At 45.3% G+C, this 17,028-nt stretch overlaps 1 protein-coding gene and 1 long non-coding RNA gene across 2 annotated transcripts; one reads left to right on the forward strand and one right to left on the reverse strand.

Annotated features, from left to right (window-relative positions):
• Window positions 1–1,499: 1,499 nt before the first annotated feature.
• On the forward strand, window positions 1,500–8,759 carry LOC135825090 (soluble scavenger receptor cysteine-rich domain-containing protein SSC5D-like). The gene is made up of 8 exons (XM_065337829.1): window positions 1,500–1,731; window positions 1,824–2,009; window positions 2,531–2,686; window positions 3,674–3,824; window positions 5,159–5,331; window positions 5,748–5,913; window positions 7,317–7,483; window positions 8,367–8,759. The coding sequence occupies exons 1-8, from the start codon at window positions 1,656–1,658 to the stop codon at window positions 8,375–8,377; spliced, it is 1,086 nt and encodes a 361-aa protein (XP_065193901.1). The 5' UTR covers window positions 1,500–1,655; the 3' UTR covers window positions 8,378–8,759.
• Window positions 8,760–12,175, reverse strand: LOC135825091 (uncharacterized). Its single transcript, XR_010555014.1, has 2 exons — window positions 11,141–12,175; window positions 8,760–10,097 (listed from the first exon to the last, which is right to left on the reverse strand). It is a non-coding gene; the product is annotated as an uncharacterized LOC135825091 (long non-coding RNA).
• Between the last annotated feature and the right edge of the window lie 4,853 nt (window positions 12,176–17,028).

Genomic DNA, 17,028 nt, shown 5'->3' on the forward strand with positions numbered 1-17,028 from the left:
TTCTTCGAAGTACTGTATATGCCTTGCTCGCTACTCTTCGTATTTTGAGCACTCTGGCGAGCAAAAATATAATTATTATTATTATGTCTGTGGTGCCACCTTTGTACCATGGCCGATAGTGACCACAGCTGTACTGATGGAGCCTAGATGGCCGAAACAGCTTGCTGCCCACAGCATTCGGTAAGAATAATAATTTTAAACACGCTCACAAAAGCTAGCTGGCCTTCAATACATTCTTAGCGCAGCTGCAAATACACTGCATACAGTATGATTTAGGCGTTTATTGATAGTGTAAAACTTATTAAACCTGCTGGACAGTTTTTGGGGTTTTTATTACGAGAAACCACGAACCTCGAGAACAGAATACTGCATGATAGAGGCGGCTCCAGACGCAACTGTGGTGGTGAAACTGGAGCATCTCCGCCGACCTGAGGTCTCGGCTTCAGCGACACTTCAGTGCACCAAAAATTGGGAATTGATATCATGTCACAAGGCAGTCGAGACACTGTGCGCAAAACAGTTCTCCTGATTAAAAACTGTGCATAGCCAGGTTGTATCAAAAAGTATTCTTTCTAGACCAAAGAGTGGTATATTTGATAACATTTAATAACGATAGAAATTTTTACGATACTTCTCCAGACGTTTCGTTGTTCTGAACAACATCGTCAGTGGAAGGTTGCCAGGTTGGCAGGTTGCCAGGTTGCCAGGTTGGCAGAGCCCCGGTATGCACGGTTCAGGTTGTCGCAAAACCGAGACTCTGCCAACTGGTTTAATTATGGCTATACCATACCTGTTTTCGACACAGTGCGTCCTCCACCTTGTCACATCTCATAATGATGTCATCCGCCCAACATGTACATTGCATGTACTGTACGTGCACGCAGACGGCATTGATGGACTGGGGAATAGACGGATGTGCGCCTCTACACTGACAGCTGTTTATCCTTTAGTAGAGGATTACCTCCGAACTTAACATTTCCTTGAACGACTCAAAGAGGCAGAGTTAGTATTGTTGTTGGTCTCGCTTTATGTATGTTCATTCGCGATTTACATGGGCAAGCATGCCCAATTATAGGAATGCGAATACCAGAGAAAGAGATAAGGAATAGAAGAAGAGTAATAACTTTACAGGGGGAAAGCGCACATTTCGAGGAAATCAGAATGGATACTAGTGGTCAAGTGTATAGGGTACGGCTGCCAGTCTAAACTTGGTTAGGCACTGGGCACCACAAATAGCTGCAGGCAGCAGTTCCATTCTGTTGCGGCAGCGAAGCCTAACGGGTTTGTGCCAAAATGAGTCATAGCGTGCGGCAGTTGAAGGCCATATTCAATCTGGAGGCGAGCTCTGTTTCCCATTGGGCGGGGCACTAGTGCACACAGTGGTGGACCTGCCTTTTCATGAGTAAACCTCCATACTGACGTCACCGCTTTCTGGCGGTGTATCTATTGTATGATTTATTCTATGCGCTGAATTTGGTATAAATATCGGCTGGCTGGAGTGAATATTTACAAACTTAGTATGCACCTCTCAGGATAACCTCATTGTCCTAAACTCACTCTTAACGGTAGTTGTGCAACGAAGACCGTTCTCAAAATCAGGGCGCTCCAGATAGTGACAACTATTTCAGGTGGAGACTAGCAGAAAGGTTGCCACCATGTCGCCTGTATCTGTTTTGTTCCCCGTCTTGCTGTTGATTGTAGCAACGTTGCAAGAGTGTCGCGGCCAACAAGGTAGGGATTGGCTTGCAATACGGTTTCTTGTCCCAAATTAATTGTCTTCATTCGTAATGAAATTTGATTTCTTGGTGATGTTCATCATTTAGGATGCTCGATCACTTGCGGTGATCCAACGTGGCGACTAAGACATGGTCACGTGGTGGTTACTAGCAACACAGCTGGGTCGGTGGCTACCATAGCCTGCAGAAATGGCTACGAATTTCGCGGCACCAGAAACGCTTTGTACTGCCTTACCAGCGGAGAGTGGACACGGCCAATGGGAGGATGCCGGAGTAAGGTGTAACAATTTTTCATCCACAATATCAAAATAGTTTTGCACTGAGACTGGGAGTTTAAAAAATACAATCATGTCCATTGATTAGTGACTCATCAACGCGGTGTTTTGAGGTGTGTGTAATTTGGAAGAACTGTTCTGCGTATTGAAGTGCTACAGAGATATTACAGAGACTACTCAATCATACCACTGACGTGTGCGAACAAACAAGAGAGCCGAACATTTAAATTTTAAAGTGTTAGATGGCTGTTTTGGCTCAGCCGAACTTCCCTTCGGTGCAGGGACACGTGAGGTTTATTCTCTTGTTCCAAGCGAAAACCTCACAAACTACATTACATTGCTTGGTACGAAGTATGAAACTCTTGATCTTGCATTTTTGCCACAAGAGGCTCAAGCTGTTTGGGAAAAAAAGAGATTTTATTGATCGTGGATTGTTGCCCAATACAGCATGTCCTGCAAGAAGACAATGTTCACTCCTCTCTTTATCTATTTGTTTCATGATGTGGCGTTCATTACTAGGGTCTCCGTTGACGGTAGCACCAACCGACACGGAGACCACTGCAGGGATTCGCACCACTGCACGGATTGCCGCCACTACGGAGGAAGCCGCAGTTACGACAGCTGCCACTACTGCAGAACCAGAGGTCCAGACAACTAGGGCAGCTAGGCCAGCTCGTACGTAATCATTACGTTATCATTACGTTATCAATATGTATTCATTACTGTCGCAACGTGAAACAACCTAGATTAAACCCGTTGACTAACGACCACCCCTTTGGGCCAGAGAAAGCGGTCTTTAGTGGCAAGTGGTCCTTAGTTAGAGGTTTGCACCGCACAACCATTATAATAAATGAGACCATCCATGCGCGGCGAAGTGGTCTGTAGCACCAGGCTGGTCGCTAATCACGGTGGTATTTAGGTTTTACTGTTCACTGTTTGGATGACATGTGCGCTGCAGTGCCGAGTATTCTTTGAAGCCTATAATAGAATAGTTAGGCTCAGCTTTGGTCGGTTTTTTTCTTATATAATTGAATATTTTGGCTTTCCACCGGCTTGGTGGAGTAGTGCGATTCCCGCCAGGATTACACGTCAGTAAAACCTATTTACCACCGTAGAATCACCGCATGGAAACTGTCTTAAAATGCACACCGCGATTAGACTATTAATTTACAGTATTACTATTAGAGGAGTGTAGTGGTTGCTTCTCATCAACAGCGGATTCAAGTCCTGTCATGGCAGCCGTTTCTGGTCGTGGTAACCTCCCTGCATACATGTACAGCCATGTCCATTGTGCCTTGTCTGTCCGTGTTGCCTTGTGTACTCAAACACTACATTGTGTCTTGTCTGTCTGTGCTACCCTGTGTACTCAATCACTACCTTGTGTCTTGTCTGTCCGTGTTGCCTTGTGTACTCAATCACTACATTGTGTCTTGCCTGTCTGTGTTGCCTTGTGTACTCAAACACTACATCGTGTCTTGCCTGTCCGTGTTGCCTTGTGTACTTCAGTACTCAAACACTACATCGTGTCTTGTCTGTCCGTGTTGCCTTGTGTACTCAAACACTACATCGTGTCTTGTCTGTCCGTGTTGTCTTGTGTGCTCAAACACTACATCGTGTCTTGTCTGTCCGTGTTGCCTTGTGTGCTCAAACACTACATTGCAGCTCCAGAAACTACCTCGCAGCGAATACGTTTAGTTGGTGGCTTGTCTCCGTACGCGGGAAGATTGGAGGTTTACCACAGTGGTGAATGGGGAACAGTATGTGACGATGGTTTCGGTTTAGCGGACGCTACAGTGGCATGTAGACAACTGGGGTAAGCTGCTTTTTGTTGTGTTCGGCTCGCAAGGCACGCAGGAGTCCATCGCGGGACAAGACAAGGAAATCAGTGATTTCATTTGCAACAAGCATGCATATAATGCAGATGAGAGAGACAGTACGGAGAGAAACAATACGGCGAAACACTATACACTGCCTCTCCCCTTCCGGGGAAGAAGGGGGGAGGGGAGAGCACTAAACGTTTTACATCGACTTATTTTTTTTGATGGACTCGGCAGATAGCCAGTTAGTTGTACTTCAGAAGTAGGGCGTCAGTACCGTCGGTCAGTGTCGTGCAATGTTATCGCATGAGCTGATTGTTTAGTACTAGTAACTGGTGGTGTTAGTGGACATTATACTTTATAGAGTAACTTGTAGTTTTTTGATCCTTTTTTTCCTTTCTATAAATTTATTGTTTAATAATAATAATAATAATGACAGTTCGCATTTCACTCATTGCATGAGGTCAACGCATCTGTTAACAATTTCGAGCCAAGCAGCTCTATCAGAAGCAGATTGCACAGCATCCAGAAGCGACAGATTAATGCATTGTAAGTCTTTCTTGACAACGTCGATCCATCTCAGACGTGGTCGTCCTCGGGGTCGTCGTATGTCTGTTGTGTTGATCGACATCAGGAGGGCTTGGAAAGAGGACGATTCTTCGCCTTCCCTCACTACATGGCCGAACCACAGCAGTCTCCGTTGCCTGCAGACTTGGGATAGTGGGGTCTGCTCGGTTCTGGCATACAGCGCTGTTGTTTACTTCGAAGTAAATTCAAAGTATTATGATTAGTCACCACCATTACACAAAGGTCGTTATAATTCCAAAAAATTCAAAGTATCTGACAGTGCTGCTAGGATGGGTTAGAAGGAGCTTGTCCAAATAGACTGGTTTCACATCAGTTTGTCACGTGACCAGATTTATTCAGAACGTGATCATGTCATGTGCACAGTGGAACCAACATGGCCGACCTTCTTTGCATGTCAGTCCGCTGTAGGGACCGGCGGATTCTGCTCGAAAAGGTGGCAGATTCTGCTCGAAAAGCAGTGAAATTGGCAGAACCATACAAACCTTATGGCGGGAAATTCCTCGAATTCTGCTCCATTTTTTTATGCACCTACCAAAGATGCAAGAAACTTACCAGAACAAGTACCGAATTCTGCCAATTTTTCTGCCAGCAGAATCCGCAGGACCCTAGTCGGCTGTAGATGAAAAATTAGTTATGTAGGAAGACACGTCATTCCGACCGAATGTCACAGGGAAATGATAAAATAATGTATTTCAACTACGTACCATTTTGGTATCTTCGTCCCCTCATTCCTGAACTCTAGGCACAGTCGAGCACATAGGTACAACTGGGGCGAAATGGCAGGGCGAGGTCGAATCTGGCTGGACAACCTACGCTGCTTTGGGCTCAGCTTCGAGAAGACACTGTTCGATTGCCGTGGTAACACACCTGGCATACACGACTGTTCACACTCGGAGGATGTCACCCTAGAATGTGGTAAGATCTAGTTGAACAGCCAACAATGAGCTTATGATATTCATCTGGCCTTGAACCTATCCATAAATATTACTATGATACCAGCCAACTTTCCCTTGTACTTTTCAGGGTCAATAATGTTACACATAGGGCTTGTTCTCTGTCCACCCAGTACTCATTTACAGAGCTTTCTTACAACACCACCATTTGAATTCAAGTCGGAAGGGAAAGTGCGAGCTCCCAAGTAGGGAGCAATACCCAATTCCGCAAGTATCGCCGCAGTCACCAACCTCTTCACCACCATTAACTTTTATAATGCAATTTGTCAAATCCTGCAGGATTGCGATTCATTCAGTCCAGGATGATTTTACGCCCGGTTGAAACACTCCGATCCAGTGTTTGCTGTATCGCTCTTTCTCATACTGGTTCTTTTTCAGTTCCTAGTCCTAGCAGCCTACGAAGTGAGATTCGTCTGGCACAGCGCTTTCCGGCCGGCCTGGGACACGTTGGCCGTCTCGAAATTATGCACAATGGGCAATGGGGAACAGTCTGCGACACAAACTTTGCTAGCCTCAATGCCAACGTCGCCTGCAAACAGCTGGGGTAAGAATCAAATTGCAGTAGTTAGGTAGCCATTTCTACCCACACGTGAACTCAATGTTTCAATAATCAGACACGCCCCAGAAAAATGTCATGAATATTTTCCGTGCTGTTTATGGTCATTCCAGTAAAAATATTGAATTCAGGTCAGGTATCCAATACACCACACCACCACATGGCGCTCTTGGCCGATCCAAACTCTGCACTCACATCACCATCACCACAGCGAGGACAATTCATTCCGGTGTATAAATTGATATTGACAATGACCCTCCAGACAGCTGTTTCGCTCCTCCTGAGCTCATCAGTGGAGGCATAATTATGATGTTGAATGAAAGAATAATAAGAATAGACTGATCTTTATAGGGCTAAATTGGCGCAATTGCGCTCATTCTGACAGGGTTCAGGTCAGGTACGCTTGAATTTGTTTTGAAGCGAATTAGCAATTATAGTCGTTAGCGTGCGCTATCTTCTATCAATGGAAAACTATAATAATTATGGAAAACTCAACTTTCAATCCGTTTTTTCTCAACAGTGCCTAACGCTATGCTAATATAGTGCTTAAAAGCCCCTTTTCTAAGTGTAACTAACAATATTTTTACTTAGCGGCTGAGCTTTTCTTGCCTCTCTGCTTAAAAGCGAATGATTTATTATAGTTGTAGTGTGGCGATGACAGCAGAATTTGTTCTCTTTATAGCTATTATAAGATTTATCATAGAATTGCGTTAAGGGATGGGTACCCACAATAAATAGAGGTACGATCAACATCTATATGATGTGCATGTATAGAGTATTGACCTTAGCGACGCTCTTTACCATTGTTAGGATAGGTACGCAAACATTAAAATTATGACATGTACATGTTACTACAGCCACATCTCCACCGGTAGTTAGCTCACGGGTACATTCTATCTAACACCATTCCGCATCCCCGGCCCTCTTAAGCCTCTCTTCTTCGAATAGCGGTGTTTCCCGATATCCTTCCCGCTCCATTAACGAGCCCTACAAGTAAGATTCCTTGCGCTACACAGTTTTAGAGGTCATTCCTGTTGCCCCACCAGTTGCTCGCCACTTAAGTCCATTCTTCCCCCTACGCTGTTTCTTGCACTGCTTTCTAATTGCCCTCTCTTCATACTTCCCTCTGCTCTACGTTCTCACCCTATAAAAGCTGCTGCATTCTAAGTTTCCGACAGATTAGTTTCCTACGGATAAGTTTGAGATAAGTTGCCTACCGATAAGTTTCCTGCATCTTAGTTTCATGCTAGGTTCTACTTACGTACCTGAAAACCCTCTTTCTCTATCGACTGAGTAAAACCCGGTGCTAACACCATGCTGCCCATAGCGATGCTCTATGCCGTATTAAACATAGAGTGCCAGACGTCTTTGCTTTTGTTCTCTCCTTAAAGGTATGCTAGAGGTTATACCACGAATTCAAGGGGTTCAAATGGCCGTGGACCAATATGGCTGGACAACGTGCGATGCCAAGGTCGCGAGTACAGTTTGAAACTCTGTCCCAGTAGCGGCCTGGGCCAGCACAGCTGTAGTCATTCGCAGGATATCTGGCTGCAATGCTGTGAGTATGATTTACTAGCATGTGTTTGTGTGTGCGTGTGTGCGTGTGTGTGCGTGCTGGTGTGTGTATGTGTGTGTGAGCACGCCCGCGCCTGTTTGTGTGTATGTGTGCGTGTGCGTGTACGCGTGTGCGTGGGTGAGGTCGCCCTTTCGCTGCGCGCAATGCCAGCTGCTGGTCTCCAAGATAGTGCACCTGTCATTGGTTCTTCCTTTTAAAAGGTACCCTTTACCCCAAGGACTTCCGTTTCTACACATTTTGCCAAAAATAATACCAAAGCAGATATGTTTAAGTCCAGTGGAGTCATAATTATGATGCCTCCGGTAATTCTAGGGTAGTTGAAATTTTGGTAGTTCTAGGGTTAAAATAAAGCTGCCTCTGCGGAAGGTGTGGGTCCTAGCATGTTCTATATAATTGATAGACCAGATGAGGAGTGATTGTAGACAGGGCCAAAGTGCACTGGATGCCTGTACTACAGCAAAGAGTGCGAGTCTCACCGACTTGGGGTGTTGATGACTGCGCTACAACAGTGCTGGAGAGCAGGAGCGTCAGATTTGGATGGATGTGCATGTGTCTGCACGTATTACTACAGCTTGAGGTTCTGATGCTGACCTCCTGTACTGCAGCAGAGCCAGTGTGTACAGACAGTGCTGGCAACTGAAATCCGACCCCTTCGCGATGCGTTCACATTCTAGGGGTCTCTTTTTTGTAGTTTTACTATCCCATGTTGGGTCTTTGCTATGTGATCGCACCACTCAGGGGTCGGATTTCAGTTGCCAGCATACTGCACATACATTGTATTTCAAGAATTTTACACTCATGGGGTCGCGCGTTAATTTTGAATCCATGTTCTTGTTTTTTCTTCTGCCTCCCGAAATTGCTCCAGCTTATGTCTAGGGCAAGCAAGGCTGCATCTGCTCAACTCGCGGAGGATGTCCACTCCACTGGGATTTAAACGGCAACTAATACTTTCCAAGCCAGTAGCCTCATCAGCCTGCTATTCTTCTTTCGGCAATGACACAATGACGCACATGGCATGCATGAAGGGCTTTGCATTCCTATACTCCGATTCTCTTCACTCGTTTGCTCTCGCGAAATTCCTGTTCCACGTTCTTTCACGTTCTTAGTCTTACAATGTATTTCCAGTACAGTTCAAACTCAATTGTTCATGCTCTCGCTGTTGTTACTTCATTTGGATTGAGCGCACTCTTTCTCCCTGCTTTCAGCGCGTTCTCATACGTTTATCATGACCACTGAACGGAAGTCATCAATGCCTATATCAGCAAAGCCCGGGTGTTGAGCGAATAGTATTCTAAGAAGGAAGAAAGGACCATAAGGATGGCAAACAAGGACCAATAAGCTATAGCTATACCTGGTGTAACGATCCGGTGTTTGAGTTTGCGAGAAAGGCAAAGAATATGTTGAGCACTGTCCCTGTGAATGACCACCACACCTTAGCTTAGTGACAGTGCAACACTTTGTATAGCGAAGGTCCTCGGGTTCACATCAAAATGGTGCTTTGGGGGTTTCCCCTTTCATTTATTCAACCCAATGAGTGTAAAAATAATGTAATGGGATCAAGTACCGTAAATTCGCGGATAAAACCCGGGTTTGAATACAAGCACATCACGGATAGAAGCCTGAAAATCAAACGGGTCAAAATGCATATACGTGTAAGCCTGTCGCGCGTAGGTACTACAGTGTAGTGAGTAACAATACGTTTCAGCTATGGCAGTCACAGAGAGACCAGCTAAATGGCAAAGAGCATGTTTCAGAGTACGCTAGCTAGTACGTGACAAAATAAGAACCTAGAGGGGAAAACACCTAGAGGGGAAAACACCTAGAGGGGAAAAACCTAGAGAAACGTCTCAGCGGCGTCAGGAACGAATCTGTGGTGTTGTATTGAAGTATACTAATTTCAACGGGATTAGTATAAATTTGGATACCTTATGGATCATGTAAAGAGAAAATGACCTACATGTATAAGCTACTAGGTATGACTAACAGTTCACCAAAAAATGTCACGGTTCGCGTGAGACTTGGTTTCTCTATGTAGAGGCCGAGTTTTCCGCATCCGCAGGAACGCCACCACCCTTCGAGGATCACGGCGCAGATGCAGCTCCTAAAGCAGTGGGAGGTGAGTAGATCAGCTCACCAGCATGTGGTCAAAGACCGAAAATCCCATTCACTGCATTCATGTTTTCCTCGTCCCAGGCCACAGTTCACCAAGGTAGCGAGATAATGGATTGATGTGGTTTGAAGTATGAATGTTCATGCTATGTTATTAGTCAAGGATTAAGATATTTTAGGCGCGTTCCATATGCTGTTCCTTAGAGATTTCATAAGATCAGAATCACGCGTGTTCCAAAGCGCTATTAAATAATTAGCTCCTTAGCAGCTCGTCTCCTCACTCTCAGCGCATTGCGACGCACTTTCCGCAATGAAATCTGCACACTGCCAGTAGTTGGTCCTCGGGGTCTGTGACCACTAGAGTGGAATAGACGTATCAACCCCATGTTCGTAGAGCTTTGTTTCAGTTTGCTTCCGTGTTGTTCCTGACGATCATCGACAAATTGACATGCCCAGATTGGGAGTACAACGCCAATATGAGTCCTCTCTGCAAAGCACAAAGCGGATACGCGAAAAGACACAGTCATAACGGGATTGGGCTGAAGCACATTTTAGGGGAAGGATTGTGGGTCCAAGCACTTCTTTTCAACATTGGGAGGCTCAGCTGGAGCTAATTTATCATTTCTTAAAATTATCAACGTCGCCATCATTACTACCACCACCACCTCCACCACCACTACCACCACCACCACCACCACCACCACCACCACCACCACCACAACAACAACAACAACAACAACAACAACAACAACAACAACAACAACAACAACAACAACAACAACAACAACAACAACAACAACAACAACAACAACAACAACAACAACAACAACAACAACAACAACAACAACAACAACAACAACAACAACAACAACAACAACAACAACAACAACAACAACAACAACAACAACAACAACAACAACAACAACAACAACAACAACAACAACAACAACAACAACAACAACAACAACAACAACAACAACAACAACAACAACAACAACAACAACAACAACAACAACAACAACAACAACAACAACAACAACAACAACAACAACAACAACAACAACAACAACAACAACAACAACAACAACAACAACAACAACAACAACAACAACAACAACAACAACAACAACAACAACAACAACAACAACAACAACAACAACAACAACTTATTGGCGATGGTGCCATCGCGAGAATAAATAAAACAACAACAACAACAAACACCACTACCACCACCACCATCACCACCACCAGCACAGCCACCACCATAGAGAAAGCAAGTAACTCACTTTACTTCGGCACAAATCATTCTGCTTACGATTATTAAAGTCTTATGAAGTATCCTATATGTACCATCGCACATGCATTGATCAGAACATGGCTGAGGTAGTACACTGTAGACTAACTAGTGACTGCTGGGATACGGTGGTCAGAGGCGATACTCTGGGAGCAAACCCTGACTGTGGAGCCATTCCATTTTCCTGAGAAAACAGTGATGGGTGTGTTGTGCTGCATACTGTCAGGATATCTTACCTTCATGGTGGACGATCATCTTGACGGAATGGTCTGCTGAAACGTCTTGCACTCACCAGTCAGAGCACACGCTGCTCTCAGCGCTGCAGCTTGCAACAAGTGCACCGTGTAACTCCAATGTTGCACTGGCGTTTGCACTTCAAAGTATAATAGAGAATATTGCTACACGGCAATACACATTGGAGTTGTGCACGTAGGTACAAACTCTAAGTTATCTCCTTGAGTAAGGCTTAGGTGTAGGCCGTGTACTACTAATCACTGTTTCTGGAAGATTGGAAAACAGGTAGGCACTTGAACATGAAGGGATAACAGAGAGCAAACTGAGTACAGTGACTGTACTTTGATACACAACTAATAGTATTTTGAAGTATCTTTTTAAACAGCTACACAGACAGCAGAGCGAGCAGTTGCTGTTTCCTAACTCTGTGTTTCACGAACTTAAAATAATCGATGATCAGACGGACATAGCATTGCCGCTCAACTCCAATTGACACAACTAGTGAACTAGCTCTATTTCTAATTCTACTGCCACTAATATACATGTACGTGTGCTAGTCGAGACTACTAGTAGTCGAGGTTAGGCTTTGCCGTCATTCTAACTGCATTGCATGCCTCGCATCACAAGAATCTCACCGCCACTCTTGGTCATGCTTCACAGAAACCCTGGGATGAGGCTTTTGCCATGCAGATAGCCGATAGGCGAGAACGCATCCTGACATGGAAATCAGCAGTTCAATCAATAAACTCTACTGAGTACTCCACTACCGTATTACCAGATCATGATTACTCCACTAATAGTCCCACTGCCTGTGCGCTCGTGCGCATTGAGCCTGCCAGTTGTGGCAGTACAGACATGACAAGACGTAGACGGCGTCAAGCACAGCAGATTGCAGGCAATGCACGAAAAGCGTACATGTACTGTAGCACAAAGTCGATGTGCATGAGACAACCTTATGACCTTCTGAGATCCGTGCACTACTAGTACTAGTACTCGATTCCAGCCCTGGCATGGCCATGCAAACGCAGCGCAGGCAGCCTGCGTGCCACTACTCGGCACTAGCTCTTTCAAAACAAAGCAAGCTGCCACGGCTGCTTCCAGATACGCCTGGCTGACTTCGCTGTGTGTCGTCTGTACCGTGTTCTGTCATGGACTCGAGTCATGGATGCATCCTCGACTGCACTACTGCCGCCACTACTCACCCGTGTCGACAATCGCCATCGCCTCTGAGCTGCAGTGCAGAGGCTATGTACACTAGTCGCGTGTAACTCGCGTTGTTCGTTGCCAGTTATTTGGTTGGTTCTGTTTGAGGTACAATTTATGTATGTCCGTATGTCTAAACAGATAACACTCTATCTGCGGACAGAAATGTTTCGTCCTTTGTGGACTTCTCAGGCAGCACAGAGAAAATGAGGCCGAACCTGATAGCAATGAAAAATAAATTTTCCAAAGCCAGATTTAAACCAGGCCCGAACGTACCATATTAAACTATAAAAGAAAGAGGCGAGATCCCGGGCTTAGACTTAAAGGTAACAGCCCTGCTAAGTGTTGCCACGCGGAGAGAAGAATAAGCAGTGCAAGGTGACGATGCTACGCGCCATAACTGGACATGCATGTACATGAACATTGTAGATAGATGCGCATGAGATGTTAGCCCTCAGAAATACAATAATGTAGCAGAATGAAATAATTATGGAAGACAGTTCAGAATTAAAAAATACTCCAACAGCACAGCACTGACGGTGGATAGGCACGCGAGAGACACCTGGGCAGGCTGGGGCGTTCACTCCACGTACGCACTCACCACTGCTGAGCGGCCCGCGTCACACGTACCCTGCTCTTGATAGGAATCTCCATGGTCCATGCGGTGTTGAAAAACACTCACGCATTTACAGCCATGCTAGCACACAATCGAGAGGCCCTTGTCCTTGTGCCAGTAGTAGTAGAAGTAGTAGATTAATTTTTATTATTTTTACTATCACAATCCGGTCTAGTCGCCGCATGGTCGTATTCTAACGATAACGGTTACCTGTTGCGAGTGGTCGTCGTCGTTGCTCTTGATCGTTCTCACTCCCCGGGTTGCTGCTTCAATGGCGCAATATACATGATGTACATGTACATTGTACATGTACATGTATGTACATTTACTTGATAACACGAGCGTAAGCAGCAACTAATTACTTACTGTACATGTATCCTCGTGTTAATTCCTATGCTGGTACACATACAATTTTGCTAAATGTGTAAGTGGCTGCGTTGGACTTTGCGGACAATTAGAAAATGTATATACACACCTGGCGATTAAAGGTGGTAAATATCGCCTGCCCGCACATCTCTATAAGGTGCAAAGTTACTCTAGGAGCACAGATCTCTCCTTTTCAACACCACCACCATCAGTTTGCTCATGCCGCTTAGTCGATGCATGGTTAGTAGTTTACGACATAGCAGGCTGATAGGGATACACCAGGTTGCGCATGGCGCATGACATACAATGTATGAAACAGCAACGACATACATTGTAGTTCGATTGCGACGTACGTTTCGTGTCCGCTGCACTCATCAGGCAATCTTCACAGATAAAATTGTCTTTAACCCTTTATGGACCAATTCAATCAGAGGGCAAATTCGGCATTCGATTGACTGCTGTAACTCAAGAGCTGTTATGATTTTGTTATGTACATGTACGTGTACGTACTGATCATCGTCACTCTCTAGAGAAAAGTCGAGCGAGCTGTACATCTGGATTCTGGTGGCGAGAGGTGTCCTCACACCGCAGTATGGCAACTACATGTACCCCTTGTCTCACCAACAAGCAGAAGTGTACAGTCCAGTCAAACTGGCCGAAGGTGCTCTAAAAAAAAGGCAGAATAGCACTTTTCCAGACACAGGCAGGTATCTACAATAACAATACTCAACTTGTATTGCACTGCTGCTCCATCTATTTGTATGCATATCTATTTGTATGCATGCACGGCGGCGGGCTTTGGCCGCCGCCGTGCATGCAGCCCGCGGGCTTTGCCCGCCGCCGTGCAGCAGGACCTTTGCCAGCACCCTCGTGACGTTGCAGATATGTGGCTTGATTATTGTAGTTGACGTTGATTTAGTGACTTTGGCAAGTTTGAGTCGTGTCAAGAAGTCAGGTAGGATTCAGTACTAGGCAGTAGTGGAACGTGAGTGGTAGTCTTTGCCGGTTTCTGAGGGTATCCTGGATTTGGTGTGCAGCGCTGTGGAAATATGTGGTTGAACTTGAACTGGGTTCTTAATCCACCATACCCAGTTCGCAAGGCTGGGCGGGGTTGTGAGCAGGCTTTCATTTCATCTTTTCTTATAATTTCTTATTAGGTGTGAAATGGTTTTGCTTCAACGACAAATTGACACCTAGAATTGGACGTTTGAGCATGTCGCTTTTTCACGAAAGATATTTGTAGTCACAAGTGTGATCGTTGCCTTGTCTCGTAAAGTCTCGTAAAGTCCACCAAAGCCAGGGATATCTTTGCTATTTTTATAACATTCGAGAGTTGCAATATACAGTAAAACCTGTCAAGGCGACCACTCAGATAAGGCGACCACCTGTCCTAGAAGACCACTGCAACCAGGACCAAGAGATTCAATTTCCAGTCAATTTCCCCTGGATAAGGCGACCACCTGGTGACAGAGACCACATGTTGAAGGTCCCTAGAGCGGTCGTATTAGACAGGTTATTTCACTGCATGTTTAGCAATGGCTGTAGAGTGTAGTTTTAGCAGCAAAGTCGTCAACTACATGTCATGTATTGTTTTTCGATTTTGACAGCATGTTACAAGGCGAGGACGCGTAGTGCTCCTGACTACAACCATAACCCGGTTGGCAGAGTCCCGGTCTTGCGACCATTTGAACCGTATTGGGAAAACCCAGGTTCGGACCCTCGTTACTCTGTAACATGCTGTCAAAATCGAAAAACATGTTAAACTACCAAACAAGGCTTCTGTATATACCATGTCATGTATTGTAGTTGAAGGAGATTCGGCAAAACCTCATGTTCATACCTGTTGGCGTCTTCATTGTGTTGCAGGGAACTACAGTAAAAACCTGTCAAGGCGACCACTCGGATAAGGCGACCACCTGTCCTAGAAGACCACTACAACCAGGACCAAGGTAACAGAGACCAGGTTTTGAAGGTCCCTCGAGCGGGCGTCTTAGACAGGTTTCACTGTATATCGGTTGCCCTACGCAGCTCTACGGCGATGTATAAAGAAAGATGGAGTTAGTGTGTGCGCGTGTATGTGTGGGGGTAGTAAGTTGTATACACGTACAAAATCGCCCCAAGCTGCATGTATGTGTGTGTGTGGTTGGGGAAGGGAATGTTCATTGTTTCCCAAACACCAAAACAGTCGGACGTAAATGTAGTCATTTGAGAATATACCATCCACCATACACAGGAAGCAACTCTGGTTAACGATCATTGACAGATGCATGACCCCCGTATGATATTTTTATGCGGGCAATATGCGAGCTGTTCATATTGTTATTATACACCGGATCATGGGGAGTGTTTTGTGCCCGAACGAGGACAACACATTTTTACAAGTCCTGCGGAGATACATTATGCAACTGGTGTGCCGTACGAGTCGTACAGCAGTTGTCGGAAAGGCAACAAGACTACATGTAGTTGGAATAGATTGGGACATGTTCAATGTGTTGGCACGTTGAACATGCCAGCATTGTGCACACCGTTCTAGACTCTCTGCTGCACCATCCACCATGCATTGTCAACACATCACCATACATTGTCAACACATCACCATAATAGTTGTTGTGAGGGTTTTGAAGAACCGCTATGGCATATACATGTACGTCCATAACTCAGGCATAAGGAAGAAAGACATACGCGAGATGGTACAGTACGCTGTTAGCGCAGGGGCACGAACAATACTAGTAGTACTGGCTATAACCAAATGATTGTCTTATCAAGAGCGACATTAGCACTGACGCAGAACTGGCGCTGCAGGAGGATAACGTCTTGATCCTCTTTGTGTTGAAGTTCGGACGAACGATCTGTTTACTCTGTCAATTGAACTGAAAACACGCAGGTATTGACCAAACCGACGATAAGACCACGCAAGATGGAAGAAGGACAAAAGTCAATTTCGTGGGGATTGATTTTCATCGCTATCAGGTTCAGGTTCTGGTGTCAAATCCGCCCGCATGAAGTCCTCATTATACCAGCCACAATTGTTATAAAGAAGGACTTGTTTCCTGCACCTGCCTGTTCCTGTGTGAGTTTCTTATGCGCTCAATGTATTTGAGTATACATGAACAATGTACAGGTATCTGCATCCACGTTGACACCATGCTGCGTGTGTCTGTCCGCAACTGGGTCTGGATTCATGCCCTTGTCTAGTTTCTACTTTGAAGTATCATTCTTGTATCTTTTGGCTACTTTGAAGAAGTCTTTGTCTAGCCGCGCGGCCATGACCTGCGCCTCTAACCCTGTTTGCGCAACTCAACAATGCCCCAAAGCGCACAGCTGAGCCATCACCCACGCATCCCGTCAGCAAATGACATGCACTGGATGTATGCTGGGTGGCTGGTGGTACTTGTAAGTGCACCAGGGGTGATCAGATTTGAACGATTTTGACATTTACCGGTATAATAACTATTCATAAACACGCCACCATCGGGTATTATTATGCCTACGTCGTTGCGATATAGTAACCATAGTTACATGTACATGTGTAATGCAGCTGTAAGTGCACATTTATATGGCAGTGGGATGGGCGGTAAATCAAAACGGGGGGGGCTTTCTCACGCCCCCACATTCCTGTTTCACCGTATACGCACCTGACCATACCACAGGGTGACAACTTAAGCATACATGTACATTATTATCATGTAGATGAAGATGGCGGCC

This window comes from Sycon ciliatum, chromosome 9, assembly GCF_964019385.1.
Source record: "Sycon ciliatum chromosome 9, ocSycCili1.1, whole genome shotgun sequence".
NCBI classification, from domain to species: Eukaryota; Metazoa; Porifera; class Calcarea; order Leucosolenida; family Sycettidae; genus Sycon; species Sycon ciliatum.

Bases quoted from the DNA above. Each gene is read 5' to 3' on its own strand.
- LOC135825090 (XM_065337829.1), top strand. From the start codon at position 1,656: ATGTCGCCTGTATCTGTTTTGTTCCCCGTCTTGCTGTTGATTGTAGCA. The intron at 3,825-5,158 runs GTAAGCTGCTTT...CCTGAACTCTAG, and splicing joins GTGGCATGTAGACAACTGGG to GCACAGTCGAGCACATAGGT. The intron at 5,332-5,747 runs GTAAGATCTAGT...GTTCTTTTTCAG, and splicing joins GGATGTCACCCTAGAATGTG to TTCCTAGTCCTAGCAGCCTA.